This window comes from Schistocerca cancellata, unplaced genomic scaffold, assembly GCF_023864275.1.
Source record: "Schistocerca cancellata isolate TAMUIC-IGC-003103 unplaced genomic scaffold, iqSchCanc2.1 HiC_scaffold_1104, whole genome shotgun sequence".
In the NCBI taxonomy this organism is placed as follows: Eukaryota; Metazoa; Arthropoda; class Insecta; order Orthoptera; family Acrididae; genus Schistocerca; species Schistocerca cancellata.
Genome location: NW_026047103.1, coordinates 6,632,785 through 6,659,556, shown reverse-complemented (window position 1 = coordinate 6,659,556; position 26,772 = coordinate 6,632,785). Strand labels below are relative to the sequence as shown.

Genomic DNA, 26,772 nt, shown 5'->3' with positions numbered 1-26,772 from the left:
CTAAGGACATCACACACACACGCATGCGCGAGGCAAGATTCGAACCTGTGACCGTAGCAGCAGCGCGGTTCCGCACTGAAGCGCCTAGAAACGCTCGGCCACATCGGCCGGCTGCATGGAGGTGGACAGAAGAAGGGAGATGTTATTCATGTGTCTATACAGCCTCAATTATTTTTCAAACTGAGTGATAACAATACTTCAACGATGCTAAATAGACAGTGATACAAGACACAGTGGATCTTTGGCTTAGCACATAAAACTGATTTGTTACGTATTTTCGGAGTTCGCTTCATGTGGGTCACCTGGTTCGGTAGTTGCGTTTATTGTATGTGCAGTCCTACCTACCGCTGTTACGGGTGAGGGCTGTCCTGCTGCTGCTGTTGGTGACGTCAGCGCCGCCGCTGCCGGGCCTGGAGGCTGCCGAGGTGCTGGGGCTGTTCCAGTCGCCGGGGCGCAGCCAGTGGCTGCTGGCGGAGACGTACCTGAGGGCCCTGGAGCGGCGCGGCCACCGCGTCACCGCAGTCACCACGTTCCCCTCCAGCCAGGGCGGCGCCGCGGCCAACTGGACCGAGATCCTCATACCGAACCCCGTCAACGAAGACGGTGAGCAGAGTCTTCTTTGCATTCCAGTCTGAAGGAGGCACCAGTTACCAGGGAAACTAATTCCTTGCCTGGCACGCTATCTACGTCTCTTTGGAAGTCACGATGGTTTTTTTTTTCTCAAGCTCGTGTTTTTGCTTTGCAACTTTAATACCAAAGCCTCAGAGGTAAATAACTTAAGCTCTCAAAGTAGTATTGGCTTGGAGTATCGCGAGTAGCTCGTTTGCGTCTTAATGTCACTGTTACTACAAATGGCTTAAATTGTGGTGAAATGAAATGTGCGAGTTGTTAAGCTCTAGCATCGGGTAGAGTGGCCGCCGGATGCGAATCTTTTTACTTGGTACCACTTAGGTGACTCGCGTGCCTATGAGGATGAAGGTATGATGAAGACAACACAATTATCAGTCCGCAAGTGGAGAAAATCTGCGACCCATCTGTAAATAGAACCTAGGCCCCTCCCAAGACATACTGCCGCGCTGAACACTCAGTTACGGAGGCGGATAATTGTGGCACAAGAAACAAATCAAACTTTTGTTCCAACACAAAAAACAGTCCGTCGAACTCATTGCTTTGTAAACATTATAAAAACCACTCGCTATGTTAACGATTCCGAGAGCTATTAATATGATTCTGATAAATCGTCAGTAATACTACTGCTCACCTAGGACCAGATGACATCATCCCTAACTGCAGGGCCGGCAGGGGTGACCGAGCGGTTCTAGGCGCTACAGTCTGGAACCGCGCGACCGCTACGGTCACAGGTTCCAATCCTGCCTCGGGCACGGATGTGTGTGTTGTCCTTAGGTTAGTTCTAGAGGACTCATGACCTTAGAAGGTGAGTCCCATAGTGCTCAGAGCCATTTGAACCTAACTGCAGATGGGCAGTGGTAAGTCACCTGTACTGCCTATGTCTCAACTGTGCTGATCATCTATACAAGACAGCAGTATATCTATAGCGACCGTGACACCCTTTGTTTACACTAATCAGTCAGAACATTATGACCACCTACCTAATAGCCGGTATGCCCACCTGTGGCTAGCACGGCTAATTCGTGTGTGAAATCTCATGGGACTTAACTGCTAAGGTCATCAGTCCCTAAGCTTACACACTAACCTTAATTATCCTAAGGAAAAACACACACACCCATGCCCGAGGGAGGACTCGTACTTCCGTCGGGACCAGCCGCACAATGCATGACTGCGGCGTCCAAGACCGCTCGGCTAATCCCGCGCGGCACGGGTAATTTCAGATACGGTTTGTGGCATACAACCAATGAGGCCTTGGTAGGTCGCTAGAGGTAGTTGGCGCCACATCTGCTCACAAAAGTCACAAAATTCCCGTAAATTATGGGGAGAGGGGTGGTGAGCTCTGACGCCACGTTCAATCATATCCAAGATGTGTTCAATCACTTTCACATCCTACGAGTTGGGAAGCCAGTACATCGACTGAAACTAGCCACTGTGTGTCTCGAACCACTCCAACACACTCCTGGCCTTCTAATTGGCGCATTCTCTTGTTGAAAAGTGCCACTGTCGTCAGGAAACATGACCGTCATGACGGGTGTATGTGACCTGCAACCAGTGTACGATATTCCTTGACCGTCATGGTGTCTTGCATGAGCTCCACTGGACTCACGGATGCCCACGTGAATGTCTTCGACAGCATAATGGAGCTGCCGTCAGCTTGTCTTCATCCCACAGCACAGGTGTTAAGGATCTGTTCTCTTAGAAGACGATGGATTCGTGTCCCTCCGTAGGCATGATGAAGAAGGTTTCTGGATTCATCAGGCCATGTAACGGTCTGCCACTGCACCAAAATCCACTGCCGATGGTCACGTGCCCTATGAAGTGGTAGCTGCTGACGTCATGGTGATGACGTAAGCACACCCACGGGTCGGCGGCAACGGAGCCCCATCGTTAGGAGTGTTGGGTGTTCAGACACACTTGTCATGTGCCCAGCATTAAAGTCTGATTTTAGTTCCACCACAGTTCGCCGCCTGTCCTGTTTTACTAGTCTGCCCAGCCTACGACATCCGACATCTATAATGCGGGGTGCCCGCCCAACCCAACAAGTCGTGCAGTTTCCCAAATGCTCTTGCCGAGCCGCCGGGTATCCCAGCCTGCCCTGAGTCAAACTCGAGACAGATCGCGCGTCTTCCCCATTTTACACATGGACAGCGCACTCACCGATACTACATGCAACGTGCGTGTGTCTGACTAGCAGTCATTGCTCGCCAGGTGAAGCTGCTATCGTCTGGACGGGTTTATTTTTACAGTAGGCGGCTGGTCTTAATGTTCTGGCTAACACTGTAGGCGCTACCATTTTGCGACATTGTGACCCGGGTCAGTGCCCTACTCATGACGTCGCAAGGCCTGCCCACCGTTCCAGTCACAAATCATGGCGTTATAACTGTTATCAGTGAAGTCATCAAACGGTTCAAATGGCTCTAAGCACTGTGGGACTTAACATTAGAGATCATCAGTCCCCTAGACTTAGAAGTACTTAAACTTAAGAACATCACACACATCCATGCCCGAGGCAGGATTAGAACCTGCGACCGTAGTAATAGCGTGGTTCCGGACTGAAGCGCATAGAAGCGGTCGGCCACAGCGGCCGGCAGTGAAGTCATCAGCCTTCTCGATGACTCCTCCATAAGACCTCCTCCACCCTCATCTACTACCTCCCATTCAATCTCTCCAGCCAATTACACTGTTCTATTAAAGTGACGCAGCCAGTCAGTAGTGTCACTCTCCTCTAAGGCAGAGTTACAGTAACCTCAGACAATGACAAGTTCTTCGTATAGTGCCTTTGTGTGCTTAAATAATGCACTGTGGTATTTATTAAACATTCAAAGATCAGTATTTACGGGCATCTTTGGTTGACGATCTTGGAAAGTGTGTATTTATAATACTCTCTCTCTCTAGTTTATTTAATTTCGGCCTACGCAACATAAATTCAGCAAGCGTCTCTCTCTCTTTCTCTCTCTTTCACCTTTGACATGCCGGCCGCGGTGGCCGTGCGGTTCTGGCGCTGCAGTCCGGAACCGCGGGACTGCTACGGTCGCAGGTTCGAATCCTGCGCGGGCATGGATGTGTGTGATGTCCGTAGGTTAGTTAGGTTTAAGTAGTTCTAAGTTCTAGGGGACTTATGACCTAAGATGTTGAGTCCTATAGTGCTCAGAGCCATTTGAACCATTTTGAACCTTTCACATGAAACACAGAGATACGTGTGCACATACACAATTCAGTATCCCATTTGACGTACGTAATGCATTGTCTCTGACAGTGGAGTCATTTTAATATTACGCCAGAGGTATGTACAAGTAGACAATGTTTATGTAAAAGATCTATAACTTTGATCTTCGCATTTTAATACAAAAGCTTAATGTATGTATGTGTACATAAATTCTGTAACTTGGCACAATTTTTATGCATAATTTTAATACAGTCGTCGTCGTACATGTAGGTTTGCCCAGTATCAGCGTGAACGCAAGCTTGTGTGTTATGGTATGACTTCTAGCGATATTCCGTTTAATATTGAATTTAAATACGATGGTGGTGCATTTACCGATTTAGCTGTTAGATATGAATGTGATACTTAGGGTATAGTGAATCAGTTATGTGTTGAGAATACACCGAAGTACTGTAATGTTGTGTTGAGGAAGTTCGTTTGTGAATTTCACAATATTGATTGAAGAGTAAAGTGGGTACACAATTATCTTTCGGAAAAAATGTAGCTTGACGGAATTTTTAGGCACCTTTATAATACTTCAGTTTGTTTGGCTGGGGTGGAGAGGAGAAGAGGTGGCGGGACAGGGTTTTTAACATCCCACTAACACAGGTCCTCTCTTTTGACCGAATTTTTTGATAGAACTTTAGTTTTTAATACCTTGCTGATTGGCTGGTCATAAGTGAAGGGTAGCGGAGGTGGGTAAGTTTTTAATTTCACAGTAACACATCTGGGCTGTTTCTATCATCTTGAATTTTATTAGGGGCTCTCATTTTTAGTACTGTGTTATGAGCAGATGAAGATAAGGGATTTCCGGAAAGCGTTTGACCCGGTGCCCCACTGAAGACAGTTGACGAGGGTCTGAACGTTTCCATTCGGCTCCCAGATACATGAGAATCTCGAAAACTTCTTAAGTAATAGAACTCAGTGCGTAGATCGCGACGGTGGGTGTTTATCGGAAACAATGGTATTGTCAGGAGCGGCCAGGGAATTTTTATAGCACTGCAGTTATTTTCTGTATATAATAAAATATACATTAACTATCTGACGGACAGCTCGTGGTCTCGCGGTAGCGTTCTCGCTTCTCGAGCATGGGGTGCCGGGTTCGATTCTCGGCGGGGTCAGCGATTTGCACTGCCTCGAGATGACTGGGTGTTGTTGCGTCGTCTTCATCATTCATCCCCATTACGGTCGGAGGCCTGCAATGGCAAACCAATTCCACTAGGACCTTGCCTAGTAGGGCGGCGCGGGTCTCCCGCTATGTTAAGGAGTATGGGACTTCATTACCATCTGACGGACAGGGTGAACAGCAATCAGCGTCTGTTTGCTCTGACGCTGTTGCATGGCGGTAGGTGTCGTTGTTAAGGCACAGTAGGTAGACGAAAGGCGTCTTAGGCAAAATTTCTAGCTGGTGTGACGAACGGCAAGTAGCTTTAAATGTAGAAAAATTTACATTAATGCGGATGAGTAAGAGAAACAGTGCTGTAACGCTCCGATGAATTAGTAGCATGATACTTGACACAATCACATCGATTAAATATCCAGGCATAACATTGTAAAGCAGTATGAAATGGAAAGAACACGGAAGGCTGGTAGTGGAGAAGTCAAATTCTCGACTTAGTTTTACTGGGAGAATTCTGGAAAAGAGTAGCTCACCTGTAAAGCTGACAGCGTGTAGAACACTAGTGTGACCTGTTGTGGCGTATCAAGACAGCCACGCCACTCGGAAGTAGCCGAAATGCACGCGTTAAATTCAAGCAGGCTTGCTGAGGTCTGAAACAGGATACGTAATGAATGCTATAAAGAAAAGTACGTAGCTCCAGGAATACTTAACTTTAATACATCATTTGTATACAGCATTCTTGATGATACAAGTGAGACTCTCTATAGAAATGGTTAATGGCGCCTTGCTAGGTCGTAGCCATGGACTTAGCTGAAGGTTATTCTAACTATCTCTCGGCAAATGAGAGAAAGGCTTCGTCAGTGTAGTCGCTAGCAAAGTCGTCGTACAACTGGGGCGAGTGCTAGTCCGTCTCTCTAGACCTGCCGTGTGGTGGCGCTAGGTCTGCAATTACTGACAGTGGCGACACGCGGGTCCGACATGTACTAATGGACCGCGGCATATTTAAAGCTACCACCTAGCAAGTGTGGTGTCTGGCGGTGACACCACATGACCCGTTGTTGAGTCTTCTCGAGTGTCTGGGCTCCTCACCAGGTAGGATAAAAGGAAGACACCAAAGAAATTCGTACGCGTGCTACTGGATTTTGTTACCGGTAGGTCTGATCAGCACTCAAACACTATGGAAATCCACCGTGAGCTCGAATGGGAGTCCCTGGAGAAAAGGCGACACTCCTTTCGTGAGGCACTACTGAGGAAATTTAGAGAACCGGCACCTGAGGCAGATTTTAAGAAAGAGTCTACTGCCGCCAACGTGGATTTCGCGTAAGGCCTTAGTGACAAAGGTCCCGAGTTCGAGTCTCGGTCGGGCACACAGTTTTAATCTGCCAGGAAGTTTCATATCAGCGCACACTCCGTTGCAGAGTGAAAATCTCATTCTGGACACATCCCCCAGGCTGTGGCTAAGCCATATCTCCGCAATATCCTTTCTTTCAGGAGTGCTAGTTCTGCAAGCTTCGCAGGACAGCTTCTGTAAAGTTTGGAAGGTAGGAGACGAGGTACTGGCAGAAGTAAAGCTGTGAGGACCGGGCGTGTGTCGTGCTTCGGTAGCTCAGTTGGTAGAGCACTTGCCCGCGAAAAGCAAAGGTCCCGAGTTCGAGTCTCGGTCGGGCACACAGTTCTAATCTGCCAGGAAGTTTCATATCAGCGCACACTCCGCTGCAGAGTGAAAATCTCATTCTGGAAACATCCCCCAGGCTGTGGCTAAGCCATGTCTGCGCAATATCCTTTCTTTCAGGAGTGCTAGTTCTGCTAGCTTCGCAGGAGAGCTTCTGTAAAGTTTGGAAGCTAGGAGACGAGGTACTGGCAGAAGTAAAGCTGTGAGGACCGGGCGTGGGTCGTGCTTCGGTAGCTCAGTTGGTAGAGCACTTGCCCGCGAAAGGCAAAGTTCCCGAGTTCGAGTCTCGGTCGGGCACACAGTTCTAATCTGCCAGGAAGTCTCATATCAGCGCACACTCCGCTGCAGAGTGAAAATCTCATTCTGGAAACATCCCCCAGGCTGTGGCTAAGCCATGTCTGCGCAATATCCTTTCTTTCAGGAGTGCTAGTTCTGCAAGCTTCGCAGGAGAGTTTCTGTAAAGTTTGGAAGCTAGGAGACGAGGTACTGGCAGAAGTCAAGCTGTGAGGACCAGGCGTGAGTCGTGCTTCGGTAGCTCAGTTGGTAGAGCACTTGCCTGCGAAAGGAAAAGGTCCCGAGTTCGAGTCTCGGTCGGGCACACAGTTTTAATCTGCCAGGAAGTTTAACTTGCAGAGTAAGTTCAAGGATTTTGCTGGCTGGAGGCTTGTATGGATGTATACGTCTCCCTGTTGCATCCCAATGGAAGGACTGGATAAGCCGATCTAATAACCACACATTCCTCAAGGCGTTTATAGTGCTGTGAGGGGAGATGTGTCGTCCTTTGGTATCCTGGCCGCTAGATGGGTGACAACAAACATTCACGCCACAAACTGGCGAATATTCAACATCCTTTCAGCAGTAACCAAATCAGTCCTGTTTTCATGTCCAATAACCCCTAACACCTTGATTCCACGAGTGGAAGAGGTATAGGCCTCGAGTATGGCTGCCACCTGTGAACTTCGAACAGGCTGTCCGCTGACACGACCACTCCGATCTGCCTGCCTCTGACGGAAGTGAGAACCATCGACGAGCGGCCACTGTGTCCCAGCTGACCCAAGCTGTACACCTCGGGTGGGCGTCCGGCCTGCAATTTCGTTTCAGTCCGGCCCAGGGAAGAAAATGTGGGGGGACACAGTGAAACACTCTCACTGTGCCTCGGCTCGGACTCATTTTCGGATATTTCCACCGACGCTCGCTTCACCTCAGATTTCCAATTTATGACGCAAATAAGTGAAAGTACTGCTTGCTCCTCGTAAGCGCAGCGCCATTTCGCCTCTACTGGATTGGAACACGTTGCCAGTACGAGGGCAAAGTTACGCCCCATGTGCTCATGTGAGTTTGGAGTCTGGGGGCAGAAAGCTCTACGTCGAAGGGCTACACGTTACTTCACTGCTTACTGCCTTTATCTGTCCTGTTCACTCCTCGATCACAAACGATAAAAATAATGTCGTGTGACAACGGCCTCCCCTGGTGCAAGTTGGTCGGTTGGTTGTTTTTGGGGAAGGAGACCAGACAGCGAGGTCATCGGTCTCATCGGATTAGGGAAGGACGGGGAAGGAAGTCGGCCGTGCCCTTTGAAAGGAACCATCCCGGCATTTGCCTGGAGCGATTTAGGGAAATCACGGAAAACCTAAATCAGGAAGGCCGGACGCGGGATTGAACCGTCGTCCTCCCGAATGCGAGTCCAATGTCTAACCACTGCGCCACCTCGCTCGGTCCTGGTGCAAATCTTCAGATTTGACGCCACTTCGGCGACTTGCGCTTCGATGGGGATGAAATGATGATGATTAGGACAACACAACACCAAGTCCCCGAGCGAAGAAAATCTCCGACCCAACTGGGAATCGAACCCGGGCCCTTAGGATTGACAGTCTGTCGCGCTGACAACTCAGCTACCGGGGGCGGACATCACAAACGATGATAATGGGCGACAGTTGCACGAAAGGTATCGACTACTCGCAAAATGCGCCGATTTGTACAGCGAGGTGGCGTTCAGATTCGTACATCATCCCACAAACATTTGCGTCACGGACGCTGCTATAGTTTCGACTTCATGCGCCAGGAGCACTGCTGTCGCGTCACGTGACAAGGCAGTCCACGAGCTTATGGGGTAGTCGTCTTTGAAAGTATGAAAAATATGTGATCTCATCATTTTCTTTTCGATTGAAAAGTAATTCTAAATCTGATGATATAGATTATTCCTTGTATTTTAGAATTCATCTTTATATAAACATCGGACTCTCCATGTAACTGCTGCACCACAAAGAAGGCCCCCTTGCAGCTGGAACGTTATTTACCGACAGGAGTTCCCTAAGCCCTCCTATTGGTCAGTAACAAAATAATTTTGTGTAAGTCATTTTCAATATGCTTTCTATGAGCATACACAGGATAATTGAAAAATTTTAAGCGCTAACAAAATTGTAACATGTTGAAACAAATGTCACTTTCTTTGCCCACGAAAAACTGAAACAGAAGTGTGAACCGAAAATAGACTTTTGAAGATATCACAAAATGGCTACGTACAATGGTAAGAGAATTCAGTTCAGAATGGCAGCATCAAAATCCAATCAAAATCTCATGTGCCGTTCTCAAGTTATGTTTCCTGGCAATATGAAAAATACACTCTCATAGGAGACATACCGCTAGTGAGCGATTCCTGGACGATACAGCAGTCCTTTCGGATCTTCGTCGTAGCGGTTGTCCTGCGAGCCTCTTTGGCACCCTTTGCCATCCGCTGCTCCGTTCGCTCGATACGCTTTACGTTCGCTTTCGTGCAGAAGTTGTAGCAGACTGGTCCGATCTCAAATTCAAGCACGTTCATAATTTTAAAAATGCCTGTCAGTCCTTCGCTGAAATTACTTGTCAAGTATGTCTTTACCGCTGTGAATAGTTTTCGGAGACACTTTTTTCCAAATCGGCTTGTAACCTGAGAACAGAGTTTCTGGCGAAGTTGGGGTGAACACTACCCAAGTAGACATCCCACAGAACGTATCAAGAAAAAAAAAAAGACAATTTCAAATTTTCAAAGAGGAATACACCTTTAAGTAAGAATGCGAATCAAGCCAACGGTTCACCGAAGGTTGCGCACGCAAGTATCGCAACCAAGTCCCTGTGCATAATGTGTGGTGTCACCGCCAGACACCACACTTGCTAGGTGGTAGCTTTAAATCGGCCGCGGTCCATTAGTACATGTCGGACCCGCGTGTCGCCACTGTCAGTAACTGCAGACCGAGCGCCACCACACGGCAGGTCTAGAGAGACGTACTAGCACTCGTCCCCAGTTGTACGACGAAATTTGCTAGCGACTACACTGACGAAGCCTTTCTCTCATTTGCCGAGAGACAGTTAGAATAGCCTTCAGATAAGTCCATGGCTACGACCTAGCAAGGCGCCATTAGCCTTACAGTGCTTGTATTAAAGACTCTCAATTGTATCGTCAAGAGCGATGTACCACAATGATGGAATAAAGTTAAGTATTCGAGGAGCTACGTACTTTTCTTTATAGCATTCATGAAGTATCCTGTTTCAGACCTCACGCCAGCCGGCGTGTGTGTACGCGTGCATTTCGGTTACCCGTCACTGTGGAGTGGCTGTCTTGTCAGTCCACAACATAATGTGTTACAATTTTCACCTGAGAAGCACCACTGACGTCAGAAACACCTAACAGCCATCAAGTGCCCACACCATTTATCATCTGTAGGAATAGGTTTACTCTGTACTGAACATACGAGAGTCGTTCGAAAAGTGATGCAACTCGTGTTATCTTGGCCAGCTTGGGGTGAAAATTGCGGAATTTTTTTTTGGCACATCGTGCGATATTCCCTCTTCGGCCGCTATAGTTTTATGAAGTTCCAATTGGTGGCGGCACTTATATGTAGCCTTCCAAATGGTGTCTGAAACAGAGGTGTGTCCATACAGGGAGCTCTCACTCGGTTTCTTTTTGCGGAAAACCAGAGCATCGCAGAATTCACAGACGCTTTCAGAATATGTAGGGAGATCCCGCAGTGAACAAAAGCGCGGTGAGTCGTTGGGCCAGGCGCCTGCCAGCATCACAACAAGTCGATCAAACCCGTTCGATCTCCTTCGTGGTGATCGGCCACACTCAGCTGCGAATCTTGCAATGTAGGAACGTGCTGACACTCTGATTCGAGGTGATCGATGGATCATAATCACGTCGCTGCTCAAATAGACTCGTCCACCAGTTGAGGTACATAAACGTGTGGGCGTGCTGGCTTCGCCACCGCCTAAGAAAGGATCGTAAATACCAACGAAGGACCATCTGTGCCGAACTGCTGGCCCATTACGAGGCGAACCAAACCTCATTCCATGGAGTAGCATCACACCACCTCTCCTCAGAAGGAAAAGATCGAAGGGCACCCTCCGCTGGTAAAGACAAGGCGACGGTCTCCCGAGGCTCTGAAAGAGTTGTTTCCTCATTGCCTGACGATCGTCTCTGAAGTGTACTGTGCTTCCAGAAGGAATTTGGAGAAATAATTTTAGCATGGTCGACGCCACAACAGTACGAAAGAACTTCTCCTTCCCCATGACAACGCAAGGCCTCAGACAAGTCTGCTCACCCGAGAGGAGCTCAGAAAACTTCATTGGACTGGTCTTCCTCACCCGCCATACAGTCTGGATCTCGCATGTTTAGACTTCCATCTGTGTGGCCCATTGAAGGATGCACGCCACGGGAAGTAGTACGTGGACCATGAGCACGTTACTGCCGTAGCAAGGTGTTGGCTCAGTCGTCGACCAGTGGGCATGCAGGCCCTCCCAGTGTCATGGCGTAAAATCGTCGCATTGAACGGTTATTGTGTTGGAAAATAGTGGTTCATAGCCAAATGAGTATTGGTATCCCGGATAAACCAAAACATTTTTTTAAAAAGTGATTCGTTACCTTATAGAATGCCTTTGATACGCTCGCATAAGAATGAAAGTTTAATCAACGTATGCCACTGGCATGGTCCTAATGGGGTATTAGTTTGGTAGCTTTTATTCAACGTGTGTCGTTGTTGTTGTGGTCTTCAGTCCTGAGACTGGTTTGATGCAGCTCTCCATGCTACTCTATCCTGTGCAAGCTTCTTCATCTCCCAGTACTTACTGCAACCCACGTCCTTCTGAATCTGCTTAGTGTATTCATCTCTTGGTCTCACTCCACGATTTTTACCCTCCACGCTGCCCTTCAATGCTAAATTTGTGATCGTTTGATGCCTCAGAACATGTTCTACTAACCGGTCCTTCATTTTGTCAAGTTGTGCCACATACTCCTCTCCAATTCTATTCAATACTTCATCATTAGTTATGTGATCTACCCATCTAATCTTCAGCATTCTTCTGTAGCACCCCACTTCGAAAGCTTCTATTCTCTTCCTGTCCAAACTATTTATCGTCCATGTTTCACTTCCATGTATGGCTAAACTCCATAGAAATACTTTCAGAAACGACTTCCTAACACTTAAATCTATACTCGATGTTAACATGTTTCTTTCTTCAGGAACGCTTTCCTTGCCATTGCCAGTCTACATTTTATTTCTTCTCTACTTCGACCATCATCAGTTATTTTGCTCCCCAAATAGCAAAACTCCTTTACTACTTTAAGTGTCTCATTTCCTAATCTAATTCCCTCAGCATCACCCGACTTAATTCGACCACATTCCATTATCCTCGTTTTGCTTTTGTTGGTGTTCATCTTATACCCTCCTTTCAAGACACTGTCCTTTCCGTTCAACTGCTCCTCCAAGTCCTTAGCAGTCTCTGACAGAATTACAATGTCATCGGCGAACCTCAAAGTTTTTATTTCTTCTCCATGGATTTTAATACCCCCTCCGAATTTTTCTTTTGTTTCCTTTACAGCTAGCTCAATATACAGATAGAATAACATCGGGGAGAGGCTACAAACCTGTTTCACTCCCTTCCGAACCACAGCCTCCCTTTCATGTCCGTCGACCCTTATAACTGCCATCTGGTTTCTGCACAAATTGTAAATAGCCTTTCGCTCCCTGTATTTTACCCCTGCCATATTTATAATTTGAGAGAGTATTCCAGTCAACATTGTCAAAAGCTTTCTCTAAGTCTACAAATGCTAGAAATGTAGTTTTGCCTTTCCTTAATCTTTCTTCTAAGATAAATCGTAGGGTCCGTATTGCCTCACGTGTTCCAATATTTCTACGGAATCCAAAGTGATCTTCCCCGAGGTCGGCTTCCACCAGTCTTTCCATTCGTCTGTAAAGAATTCGCGTTAGTATTTTGCAGCTGTGACTTATTAAACTGATAGTTCGGAAAGTTTCACATCCGTCAACACCTGCTTTCTTTGGGATATACCACTATCAAATATGATCAGTGTATCTGCCATACAAATGAAAATGAAATCTGCGTATTCGGCTTTTTAAGAAATAATTACTGAGCGGAACCGCTTAAGGAAGTAACTACTGTTCTAGCACTGATATAAACGGCCTACGGGCAGTTTTGTAACATAATATCAGAGTGACCTTGCATGGAGTCTCAGTAGAGTCCACCAATAGTAAAAATTTCGACTTTAAACTTGATCATTCTTGAAACTAGACATCTCGCCTGGTTGAACAGGCTACGTAATTCAGCTCACTGCTTCCTTTTTCTTTTCAGGTAACCTCAACGTATTCGAAGCGGCCTCGACAACTCTCTTGGATTTGCCGAAGGAGTTCCTTGTGGTTGCTGAAAAAATGTGTCACGGATTTCTGAGGGACGAAAATGTACAGAAGTTGCACAAGTCGGGCAAGAAATTTGACGTCATTATTCTGGAGAACCTCTTCACAGAATGTGTACACGGATACGCTCATGGCCTTAAAGCGCCTGTAATTGTGCTCTCCAGTTTCGCGGGAACGGACTGGATGGCCGACATGGTGGGAAATCCGGCCCCGTACTCTTATGTACCGAACCCATTCCTCGCGTTAGGCACCCACATGAGTTTTATCGAGCGACTTCAGAATACACTTGTAAGTATAGGAGGAAAAATCATCCGTAAGTTTCTGTATCTGCCAATGCTGGATTCAATTTTACAGACGTATCTGAAAGATCCGTCACTACCTTCATTGTCCGAAATCGAAAGACAGACGTCGCTTCTCCTGGTTAATTACCACTTCACCCACGGATGTCCTCGACCACTTGTACCCAACATGGTGGAAGTAGGAGGGTTGCATGTCAGGCAACCAAAGAAGCTACCCGAGGTAAGTTATGGCAACATTATCTCCAATACAAAATCTTAACGAATCTGGATATGTAGTTATTATACACCTTCTCTGTTGATTAGCGCCGGCCGGTGTGGCCGAGCGGTTCTAGGCGCGTCAGTCTAGAACCGCGCGACCGCTACGGTCGCAGGTTCGAATCCTGCCTCGGTCATCGATGTGTGTGATGTTCTTAGGTTAGTTAGGTTGGTAGTTCTAAGTTGTAAGGGACTGATTACCTCAGATGTTAAGTCCCATAGCGCTGAGAGCCATTTTTTTTTTTTGTTGATTAGCTTTCTCTTACAGTACCACTTTAAAATTAGTTTCCTCCGGCACTTCTTCTGGCTTAAATGCCTCTTATTGAAATACGTCTTACTCCATACGCATTTACTTGCTTCATACATGGAACAGCTCTGTGTAGATAATCTGTCTTCACCTATGGGATGTCTTTTTCATTATTAAAAACCTGTAAGCTTATTAAGACTCGCGCAGACGGAAAAAACGAATCCTTAAACAGTAAAATACTGGCGAAATGCAGGTCTCTGTGGCCAAGCGATGCTACTAGGCACTTCAGTCCGGAACGGCGCTGCTGCTGCTGTCGCAGGTTCGAATCCTGCCTCGGGCATGGCTGTGTGTGATGCCCTTAGGTGAGTTAGGTTTAGGTAGTTCTACGTTCTAGGGGACTGATGACCTCAGATGTTAAGTCCAATACTGCTTAGAGCGATTTGAACCATTTTTGAACTTTCGAAAGTATACAATGGCTAATATGACGAAAATCCACCCTCTGAGCCACGGTATCTTTTTAACAGGCTCCTATGTTCGTTTTCGACGACGGTTTGTGTGCCTGCTGCGTTTTCGTCTGCATCTTAAAAGAATATACGGAATCTGTTGGTTCATAGAATAACCTTGTCACCAAATGAGTCAATTTCGTTAGGCATCTTTAAGCACGCAATATCAAATACTGCCGGGAATGTCATGTAACGAGTTTTGAAACGGGTAATGAACCTCACAGAAAGTAAATGGCTCTATAAGAAAATATTCAGACAGGAAATGCAATAAATACATTCCGCCAGCGACGTCAACCCATAAAACTGAAATTATGTATATCAACGCTTTGGGACACAATATGAAAAGCCATCTCAGGTTGCCTGCAGATGATGCTGTCGTTTATCGACTGGTAAATTCATCACAAGAGCAAAACAAATTCCAAGGCGATTTAGAAAAGATATCTGTATGGTACAAAAATTGGCAATTGACCCTAAATAACGAATAACACCTACGAATTACTATTACTAACAACTTAAATTGGAAGGAATACATAGAAAATATTATGGGAAATGGTAAGTAAAACCTCCGTTTTATTAGTAGGATACTGCTTACACTACAGTTGTCCGCTCTCTTTTAGAATACTGCTGCGCGGTGTGGTATCATTACCCGATAGGACTGAAGGGGTACTTCGAAAAAGTTCAAAGAGGAGCAGCACTTTCGTATTATAGCGAAACAGGGGAGAGAGTGTCTCTGTAATGATACAGGATTTGGGGTGGACGTCATTAAAACAAGGGCGTTTCTCGTTGCGCGGGATCTTCTCACGAAATTCCAATCACAAGCTTTCTCGTCCGAATACGAAAATATTTTGTTGGTGCAGATCTACAGGCTTATTACAAATGATTGAAGCGATTTCACAGCTCTACAATAACTTTATTATTTGAGATATTTTCACAATGCTTTGCACACACATACAAAAACTCAAAAAGTTCTTTTAGGCATTCACAAATGTTCGATATGTGCCCCTTTAGTGATTCGGCAGACATCAAGCCGATAATCAAGTTCCACCCACACTCGGCGCAGCATGTCCCCATCAATGAGTTCGAAAGCATCGTTGATGCGAGCTCGCAGTTCTGGCACGTTTCTTGGTAGAGGAGGTTTAAACACTGAATCTTTCACATAACCCCACAGAAAGAAATCGCATGGGGTTAAGTCGGGAGAGCGTGGAGGCCATGACATGAATTGCTGATCGTGAACTCCACCACGACCGATCCATCGGTTTTCCAATCTCCTGTTTAAGAAATGCCGAACATCATGATGGAAGTGCGGTGGGGCACCATCCTGTTGAAAGATGAAGTCGGCGCTGTCGGTCTCCAGTTGTGGCATGAGCCAATTTTCCGCGGGCTACGCGTGAAACTTGCCCGCACGCGTTCAACCGTTTCTTCGCTCACTGCAGGCCGACCCGTTGATTTTCCCTTACAGAGGCAAGCAGAAGCTTTAAACTGCGCATACCATCGCCGAATGGAGTTATCAGTTGGTGGATCTTTGTTGAACTTCGTCCTGAAGTGTCGTTGCACTGTTATGACTGACTGATGTGAGTGCATTTCAAGCACGACATACGCTTTCTCGGCCCCTGTCGCCATTTTGTCTCACTGCGCTCTCGAGCGCTCTGGCGGCAGAAACCTGAAGTGCGGCTTCAGCCGAACAAAACTTTATGAGTTTTTCTACGTATCTGTAGTGTGTCGTGACCATATGTCATTGAATGGAGCTACAGTGAATTTATGAAATCGCTTCAATCATTTGTAATAGCCCTGTACATAGGGAGAAACGATCATCATAATAGAATACGGGAAATCAGAGCCGCCGCGGAAAGATATAGGTCAACGCTTTTCCGCGCGCTGTACGAAATTGGAATAATGGGGAATTATATGAAGGTGTTTCGACGAGTGTGGCCGTGCGGTTCTGGGCGCTTCAGTCTGGAACCGTGTGACCGCTACGGTCGCAGGTTCGAATCCTGCATTGGGCATGGTTGTGTGTGATGTCCTTAGGTTAGCTAGGTTCAAGTAGTTCTAAGTTCTAGGGGGACTGATGACCTCAGATGTTCAGTCCCATAGTGCTCAGAGCCATTTGAACCATTTTGTTTCGACGAACTCTCTGCCAGGCACCTAAGTGTGATTTGCAGAGCACCATTGTAGATGTAGATGAATTTCCTAGGTGATACAGCTGTTTTGCCGTATATGGCAAAGCGAGCTTTAAGCGGCTGATTCGTCATCATGATGCCCACGGACACCACTGGCAACAAGTAGAAGCGTCTGCATGATGAAGCGTCAGTTGTTTCCTGATTATGATGGCTTCCGAGCGTCCTTCTTGTTAGCAAGACACACTCGTCATGTCAGCTATGTTCAAAAACTTGATGGTATCATACACTACGCAACAAAATTGAACGATCACTGTCTCGAAATTTCGTACCTGCTTCCCATTACGATGTGTAAGTTTGAAATTTGTGTAAAAGGTGCCTACAACTTTCTTGTGTAATGATGCAAAATCGTGGCGCCCACCGCGACACCTAGCGTTGAAATTACGCAGTTTCCTTATGGATGGCCGAGGAAAACGTTTCAGACACACAGACGTTCAGAATCGATTCGGAAACACCTGAGTAGAAGGCGCAGAAGGTTTCAATGAAACACCTCTTTCCGTGGTCAGTCGATTCCCACACAGTTTTCCGTTGAAAACGACAGATCGAAGTGCGATGAGCAACAGGTTGTTGACAGCATTTGACATAGCTGATCGCCTCGGACGTTTAAACCCTTCTCTAAAGACATTGTGGGCTGCATCAAGATTTATAGTGGTCGTATCCCTTGGGAACGCAACGCAAATGCAACTTTTGTCTCACTTTCAAAACCAGTCAACAAAATTTGAACGTGTTCAGAAACGTCAAAAGGTACTGATGGGATTTTCAACCCTCCTCTTTCCCGCCCTGCTGTGGCGTGATAGTATGGAAGTGCAACATTAAGGGGCTCCGGAACGCCCTATACTTGCAATGTTAAAATAACGCTTATAAATTACATCTTTCCTCACAAAGTATTTGAGGTAGGAAGTTGAACTTTTTACAGATCATTTATTGGAATATGGGCTAGAACTTAACACAGGGATTTTACAAAATTTTAGTTCAGTTATTAAAGATGAGTTTTTTTCAATTGTAATGAAAATTCACAACATTTTTTTGCAATTTTTTATTTATATATTCAAAAATATACAGTTTTTTGGAAAAAGGCTGTGTTAAATTATGCAGAAGGTACTGTGTAACATTTACTGAAAGTTTGAAACAAATATGTTTGGAAGATCCTTAGAAAACATGTAATTAGTATGAGAAAATAAAAGTTTTTGGAATCGAGCGACAAAGATTGGATTAAATTTTTAGTGCATTCCAGGTCCATAGGATGGATTATCCTCATCCTCTGCAAACTCCTACTCCAGCTTCCTCTTGTTCCTCCTCCTGTTTACTCTTGCTTGTATTTCTAGACTCTTTACAGCCCTGTCTGCAGCCCGAAGGCGTTCCTTGTCTAAAGCAAGCATCGCTCGTACCATGTTAGAACCTATCTTCATTCCCATATTTCTAAATACCTTGCACCTTACAATGTTGCCATCATTGAAAGTCGCAACAGCAACTTTACTTTTACTCATTATTATACTTCAACAAAACAGAGACTCAAGAAACAGAATTAATTACGAATATTTTCGAGATAACGACAGAGTAAGTAAACATGAAACAATCGACAATCACACCAGCGATATATATTGAACCATCACAGGTTAGCCACAACACATACTTTATCTCACATCACTAAAATGTACCTGATGAACACGGACGTTAATAATAACACCATTTGACAGCAGTTTAACAGCGCCACAGTGGGTCACGCCCATGTAGAACACATTTCAAAACAAATTTAAAAATAGTTGTAGTCTTCGGAATTGAATAAATTATATATCTATTAAAAGGTAATAGTCTGCAGATTCAGAAAACGCAAAAAAGTAAAAATTGAACTTTTCATGATTTTGAGCCTTTCCGGAGCCCCTTAAGACGTGCGTGAATAAAACGGCAAATGGTCCCTCTAAGGCCCTCCAGTTTCGGATATATTCGGAGATACCCTCAGTTCCTCTACATTAGTTATGTACCTGCAGGTTAGGTAACTCTTTAGACTCCTCCTGGGTAGGGTTAGTTACATGTTCCACAGATCTTGAGAGGTTCCATGCCCTCTTTTGCATGTGTCCTCTCATTTTAATCAATTTCATTAATGTTCTATGTCATTGCACGGTAATAACAGACCGAATAAGGTTATTGTAATGAGAGTATTTGTACTGAGAGCTCAAAAAATACTTTTCACTCGATTCCTAAACATGTTGTTTTACTTCCCTGGGTGGCCTGTGCGAGGGGAGCATCGGAGGACGCGGCACACTGCGTTTCCGGTTGGGGGCTGCACTTCCCTGAATTCTGAGGGGTTCGTACGATAGGCTTAATCGCCTGGCAGAACGACTGACGTCGGTCGAGTTTCGCCTATTGTATGCTGGGCGAAACGACCAGCCAGACATCTGAGTTACAATGTTACTTAAAATCCGTCTTGATTGCAAAAAAAATTTTTATTATTCATATGACCGGTTTCGGTTCATTCAGAACCATCTTCAGATCTGTAAAAATAATTATACTAATTTACTATTTCACGGAAGCAAATGTTTTTCATCCTATCTAATCAACATCAAATGTACCAGAACGTACCTGATATTTCAGTTACAAGAGTAACCCGTCCAAATCCAGCAACTTCCGACAGGTGGCGTGTGGTACATTTGTTACATTCCATTTGTACATACTGTATTCAGTAGATCTTTTTTATATTAAAAATATTTGGTTAAAATATGTAGAGGTCAAAGTTAAAATCTGTACTTGTCAGGATTAAAAAACAGTAAAATTATCATTTTTAAACCATCTAAATAAAAGCATAGGGCGATTTATATATCGATGGTGCTGGTGTGAACTTGTTTTCCTCTATGGTCTGCTTCCGTGGTTCCCGCCATTTTGGTGTTGTGCCGCGGTGCGCTCAGTCGTCTGATGTCCATCGCCGCGGGCAAGAGGGCCGCACAGGAGGGCCCCGTCAACGACGCCAGGCGCTGCACGCGTCTTCCGGCTTCTCCACCGCGCACCATCTCTCATCCCTCGGCCTGGATCTCCACACGCAACAGTTGTCATCTTAGTAGGTCGTCATAAATGCTAAAATAGGCGTTATGATTGAATTCGTTTTGTTCATTGAGGATTAAATCCGGATCTTTATTTTTGTGGGTTTATATTTCGATCTCTTCCAAGATGTTAAGAAACCGCCCCTTATGAGCTCTATGCAGGATTTCTAAATTGTTTTCAATATTCGTGACTGAGTGCTTCGTCGTAGCCATATGCGCCCCAAAAGCTGTTTTGTTTTGAGAGTAGGTGTGCTCCCTGAATCTGGTTTCAAAGTTCCTACCAGTCTGTCCTAATTTCAGGATTCAGGTGTATATAAGATCAAATGTAATGACTGCTGTAAACAATATATAGGACAGACTGTACAAAGGACAGTATGTACAAATGGAATGTAACAAATGTACCAGACGCCACCTGTCGGTAATAGTGCTATAATTAATATAAATGACGTGCACACTGCCAACCAATTTCATGTGACGTAGCATGTGAAAGTTGCTGGATTTGGACGGGTTACTCTTGTAACTGAAATATCAGGTACGTTCTGGTACATTTGATGTTGATTAGATAGGATGAAAAACATTTGCTTCCGTGAAATAGTAAATTAGTATAATTATTTTTACAGATCTGAAGATGGTTCTGAATGAACCGAAACCGGTCATATGAATAATAAAAAAATTTTTTGCAATCAAGACGGATTTTAAGTAACATTATAAAATCACTGATTGCTGTTATCCCACAAGACATTATGTCTGTTTTTGCAAAGACATCTGAGTGTCGCCGCAGTTTACGTATTTACAGTTCTGGCGCGTCAGGAACGAAGATTCCTGGCACCGATTGACTGCATTGTCCTCTTGATTCTCAGAATTGTGGACCGTGCCCTGCTGGGCACGACTGTCTGGCGCCGGAAGGCCAGTGGTCTAGGCAGGTTGTTTTCGTAGCAGGTTCAGTGCCCTCAGCTGAATAGTAGAGGCATGATTTGTCGACTTAAACTGAGGCTAGTTAACGTCATAAAGCCCTGCTCGAAACTGCAGGGAACGGTCGCTATTGGCGCGAATGGTATTCCGAGACAGTGTGGGGGAATCAGCACTGAATGCTGATTCGTGGTTTTCGAGGAGAGTAGGGAGTTGAGCAATGCTGGCTTCGCTCTTGTATTGCATCACAGTGTGGAATTCGGGATCTGATCTTCGTCGGAGTCGGACAGTCTTGCGACTTGGTCGCTCTTTTTCGGAAGAACTTAGAATTCACGGACAGCCTTCGAGATCAGGGGTTGAAACAGAGTTGCTGCACGGCAGAAGTCGGCGCCTACGTCATCAGGACGCTGCCTACCAATGACGTGCTGCAGGTTTCAGTACGGGCACAGTATTTTGCTGCTCCAGCATTGCAGGACCTTATCAATTTTATACTGAATCCCTCAGCAGCACACGTACTCGCTTTGCTACAAGTCCACCTCGCTTGTTTCTCCATGTGATCCCATTTGAGCTCTCACTACTATTTGTGAAACTGGTATATAGTTGGGAGATTAATATTTGGTTCATTAGGACCTCCAGTCATTATCATCAATGTATTGCATCACAGAGAGAAGGAGCCCCTTGTTCTCGAGCCAACACTTATTCTCATAATATTTCAGTATACCCTATCCTTTAACCTAGTGTGTGTGTCGACAACCATGTGCATTTATGTTCTGATGTATAATAAATCTCATTGTAATATTTAATCCGCATATCACTTTGTAGATATAGGCAGAAACCCATTTCCGGTTGTTTATTATGATAAAGTTCTGTTTTTGACTAGATTACGATTTTTAATAAATTATTGTGAGTGTGCACTCCTTATTTTACCAACTAGCAGGGTCCACCATCATTTCCTTCCGTTACCGTCGTGCGCATAATTAAGTAGCTGGTAGATATGGAGGGGGTCGAGTGCATGTCTCGTTCTCATGCAAAATTCGTCTAAATTAAAGAGGTACAAACTCTCCTCCACCAGCGGCACCTCGCAATCTTTGCAACGATTCTTTATCGAAATGTGGAACGAATCATTTTAAGGGATATGTGTACATGATTAGTGTTAACATTAAAGAACACATTATCATTTATACCAGTATAAACTGAAGGTGGCGTTGGGAGAAAGGAAAGGGAAGAGAAGGGGCTGTCGATGTCACTTGGAATTTGTCCTCAACAACATGGACGAGTTAAAAAAAAAGAAAAAGAAAACAGTGACATTCATGATCATAATACCAGAAGAAAGACACTATCCCCTACTTAACCTATATGTGGCGCAGAATGGGGTAAAATATGGTGCGATAAAACTTTTCGATAAATTAGCAGATGAAATAAAATTTCTGAGAGACTGCAGTAACAGTTTGAAAAATAAATTGACACTCATTGACAACAATTTGCATACCATAGGTGAAATCTTGAATAGGAATAAATAAACCTATAGGTGTAATACATGCATTTTGTGCTATTTAAGGGAATGGGTAGTTAATAAAAATTTAAGCTTAAAGAAAGGAAGCCTTGGTTCGTGTGTGCATTTCTTATGCACTTGAAACGATCCACAACATAACGGTAACCGTGAGAGTGATTAATAGAACGCGTAACTGACTGACTAACTAACCTGCATCGGGACTTTGTGCGGAATCACGAGCGGAAGAACAGGCACCACGCTGTCGTACAATAAGTTATCGTTTTACTCTTAATTTTTTATTTGCTTTTGCCAATTTCCGGCGCTAGAGCACGTGCCTGGCTGGTGTCGAAGTGTCTAAGAGGCACATTCGTAACTTTCTCAACAAAGATGCGTGGGTGCACCGAAGGTATTGTCGAACTTGGGGGGGGGGGGAGGCGGCTTCTTAGAGGGCACTTCACTGCTTTATCCACCCACATGTTAATATTGCAAGCGATACAAGGGCTGCGGTCACTTTGCACACCAAAGGGGTGCGTCCACGTTCAGTGTGGATGTAGCCCCACAGAGTCCTTAGAGAAGTGTTGAAACGTCCGAAAACTACGCAGTATTTAAGGTTGTCAACAACATCTTCCTCTTGGTCATCACACTGCGATCTGTCGTTTTCAACAGCGAACGGTGTAGGAATCAACTCCCAGTGAAATGAGGTGATTTCATTGACGCCTTTTATTGGACCCACTGACGCGTTTTCGAGTCAGTTCTGAAACTCTGTGTGTGTGTGTGTGTGTCTGAAATGTTTTCCTCTGCCACCCATAAGAAAACCGCGTGATTTTAACGCTGGGTGTCACGGCTCTGACCTCATCGCAGAGGCGTCCAAAGGAGTGGTGAAACGGATAAGAGCAGCTGTGATCTTCCCATGGCGTTACACATTGTTGGTGGCACTGGGCAGGACTTGTGGTGAAATTTGGTGCCCTTGTGACATCACAGATCCATCTTATAGTTAACGTGAACTTTTGAGCCGTGGCCTTTGTTTCACACGTGTCGACACCATGGCGTTTGAAGCGTCAACGGACCAGGGCGCCGCGCTTCTGCAGTGTCACAAAGGAAGGTCGTAGGTACCTTTGAGCCAAATTTCAAACTTATGCGTCATAATGGAAGGAAATTGCCACATTTGGGAAAAGCGATCCTCTGATTCTGTTGCAAAGTGTACGCATCTTCTGCAACGTATACCACATTAAACCCGGCACCACAGGTAAAATTGCAGTTAATATTAAAGCGTCCAACAGATAAATATGTACCTATCACTAGCTGTGACAAAATGTAGATATTCTGCTGAAATAACTTCCCTCTGATGCAGGATATACAAAAGTTTCTGGACGAGGCCACGGACGGAGCGATATACTTCAGTATGGGCTCTAACTTGCAAAGTGCTCACTGGCCACAGGAGAAGCGGTCCGCCTTCCTGAAGGTGTTTTCGCAGCTGAAGCAGCGAGTCCTGTGGAAGTGGGAGGCGGACTCGATGCCCGGACAGCCGCCCAACGTGAAGACGGGAAAGTGGTTGCCGCAGTCCGACATACTGGGTGAGTCGCACCACCTCTTGAACCAGACGACGACACAAGAAATAAGCAGCGGTAGCCATTCCACCTTTTATATGGTAATTTTTTATTTACACTTGTACAAACATGTGGAAAACATTGACAAGAAGGAACAGTGTGACAGGAGATTAGTTAAGTCATCAAGGAATAACATCCATGGTACGATACGTGAGGAAAGTGCAGGGGGTGAAAACCGCGGAGGAAGGCAGAGATCGGAATGCTCGTATATACAATAAACTGTTGAAGACATAGGGTGCAAGTTTTACTCCAGGAATGAAGAGCTTGGCAGAGGGGGGTCAGTTCGTGGAGAACCGCATCAAACCGGTCATAAGAGTCATGAATAAAAAAAATATAACACTAAATTCCCTTCTCTGCAGCCGCAGTGGACAGCTCAAAAAGAGGAAAGAAGCCGTAATAAGGGGAAGAAATGGACAAGGAAACTATAGTCTAGTGGAAGCTTGATATGTGTTCGAAAGTAACATATTTTAGATGACGAATACTTGTTTCGGGATAAACTGAATGTGGACGAAGATTGTTAATTTCTACTGGACTATTAGCTACAGAAATATGCAGAGTAAGACTCTGTAACGCGGAAAACAATTATGTCTTCCGAGAAGTTACCCGATACCATGATAAGAGGGCTATTCGGAATGTAAGGAACGATAGGTCGCGAAATGGAAACCACAGTGAAAACCAAAACTGTTTTATTTGCTACAGTTAGCTACAACTACCAGATACTTATCTCCATAGTCGCCGATCCGACTTAGACGTTTGTTGTAGCGTTGTAGCACCTTTTCAGTTCCCTCATTACAGAATGCCGCCGCCAGTGCTTTCCGCCAATTCTCTACGCCAGAGTTTCAAAACAAAATTTTCTCGAGGACCCCCTCATCGAGCATGATTGGTACCTTCTCATATGACAGTTTCAAGTACCTATAAAGCCAAATTGAGAATCTTTTTATACGTTTTCTATTTTTGGTACTTAGAAAAAAACATTAACATATTCATTATTGAAAACATATTGAGCAGCCAAAACGAAAAAATATGTTATCATACGAAATAGATTTAATATATTTTTTATTCTAGTAGCACCTTGTGGACCCCTCTAGCACAGCTCGCAGACCCCTGGGGGTCAGCGGACCACCTGTTGGGAACCACTGCTCTACGCTGGCCTAGAGCTCGTTGTCTGTGCCAAAATGTTATCATCATAAGCAGCGGTTCACGCGAGCAGAGATGAAACTCGGAGGGAGAGAACTACGGGCTGTATTGTGGGTAATCAAACATTTCCAATTGAAAACGATGCAGGAGCATCTTCATTGCTCCTGCAGAATGCGGCTGAGAATTGTCTTGAAAAAGAAAACGCACGACAGTTATGTAATGTTGGCTGCATAGCTTCAGGCGAAATTTCTCACCAGGTCCTCATACTTGGCGGGAGACACTATTGTTCTAGGTATCTTTATGTGCTCCCTGTGTGTTCAGATCTAAAAAGAACGACGTAGCGCTATCGATGGGCATACCACTGCCCAACACACCCGCGCAAAACTTCTTCGCATTTTCACTGGAGTATAAATTTCCCGACCGATCGTTTCTTACTTCCCGAATAACCCTCGTATTTCATGTCATTACTGAATCGGTTTCTGTCTAGAAACTATACTTTCTGGCACGTAAACGTTGCCACTGCCAGCACAATCTCTCACAGAGAGGTCTCTATGACATTCCTTTCCGACAGCGCCGTGCAAGCAGTTATAATTTTGTGTTAGTTTAACCCACTGTTATATGCAGATTACACTCTTTTAACACGTGGAATATTTCGTTTGTACCGGCTGAGGTAATATTTCCTTCTGAAGTCAAAATCACGGCTTTAGTTCGTATTCTGCAATTAAAGCACTGATGTTTTCTTTGGACCATGCTGCCATATCCTTCCTTCTTTCACATCAAAACCACTCCGGCTCTTCACCTCTCAAGAGCACGCTTGTGAGCGAATGCTTCGGCTTCTACCGGCCGCATTCATGTAACACTGCATGCACCGTGAGGTATGGGTGTAGAGGTCCTCATCCCAGCTTTGGTTATCTAGAAAATTTTATCATATTCGACGTTCCCTAGCGTCCTCTTACTTTATTACAGGCTGTTTTCCATCAGCAACACACTCTTATGTTAAGCTTCATGATTAGCCGCTATTACAATCCGATGTTCGACCGCGACCCGGAGTCGAAGGTCTCACGGTAAACTCTTTGTGCTATGTCAGGCAGAAGACTTGTACCTACACACATTCGAATACCATGTGTCCCAAGAGTAACACGCCTTTGATCAAGCTCTAGTGCAGTGCGTTGGCGTCGTCCGACTCACCCACCCTGGGACCAAAGGTCCAGGTGAATGGGCAGTGCCAGGTGCCATGACATTACATTGCAGAGAGCGACCTGGACAGCCCAGCAGAGTAAGAGTGATACGATTAGTGGTGCCTAAGACACTGAAGACAATCAAAGTACAACAGATCAGCATGAAGAGATGAGAACAGTTAAGACATTTTGACAAATTAAATAAAAGGTCTCTTGTGATGGCACAAAATTGTGTCCTCGAGTAGTGAAAGAAGCGGTGTAAGCGCGTAGGATAAGCCAGTCATATTACCAAATACACCTGAGGCGAACAAAAGGGAGATGCAAGAGTTCATTGAGAACTTGAACGCCGCATTTGAAATAGTAAAAAGCGAGAATGAGACGTTCTTATTCCAGTATGTCAAATCCAAAACAACTGGGGATGGCGGTAAGAGATTCGACGAGTTACTGGCCTGAGATATGAATCATTTTAGAGAAGAATTGTTCTGTCAAGAGATCGATTGAATTTTATGTGTGTAGGTTATTTCAAGCCTGACTACACTCAGGGAAATCAATATCCTTCTCCTTAAATAGGACACATGAGGTACCCAGATCGTTCAGAGTTGCCATAGCTTAACAGAAAGAAAGCAGTT

The 26,772-nt window shown here is 45.1% G+C and overlaps 1 protein-coding gene across 1 annotated transcript in view; it reads left to right on the top strand.

The window, feature by feature from the left end:
• The first annotated feature begins 512 nt into the window (after nt 1-512).
• The window catches only part of LOC126156195 (UDP-glycosyltransferase UGT5-like), a 38,217-nt gene continuing 11,957 nt past the window's right edge, over nt 513-26,772 (top strand). The window contains exons 1-3 of the mRNA XM_049916287.1: nt 513-603; nt 13,246-13,826; nt 23,573-23,795. Coding sequence (XP_049772244.1) covers nt 13,323-13,826; nt 23,573-23,795 — 727 coding nt within the window. The 5' untranslated portion in view covers nt 513-603; nt 13,246-13,322. The remainder of the gene's footprint in view (nt 604-13,245; nt 13,827-23,572; nt 23,796-26,772) is intronic.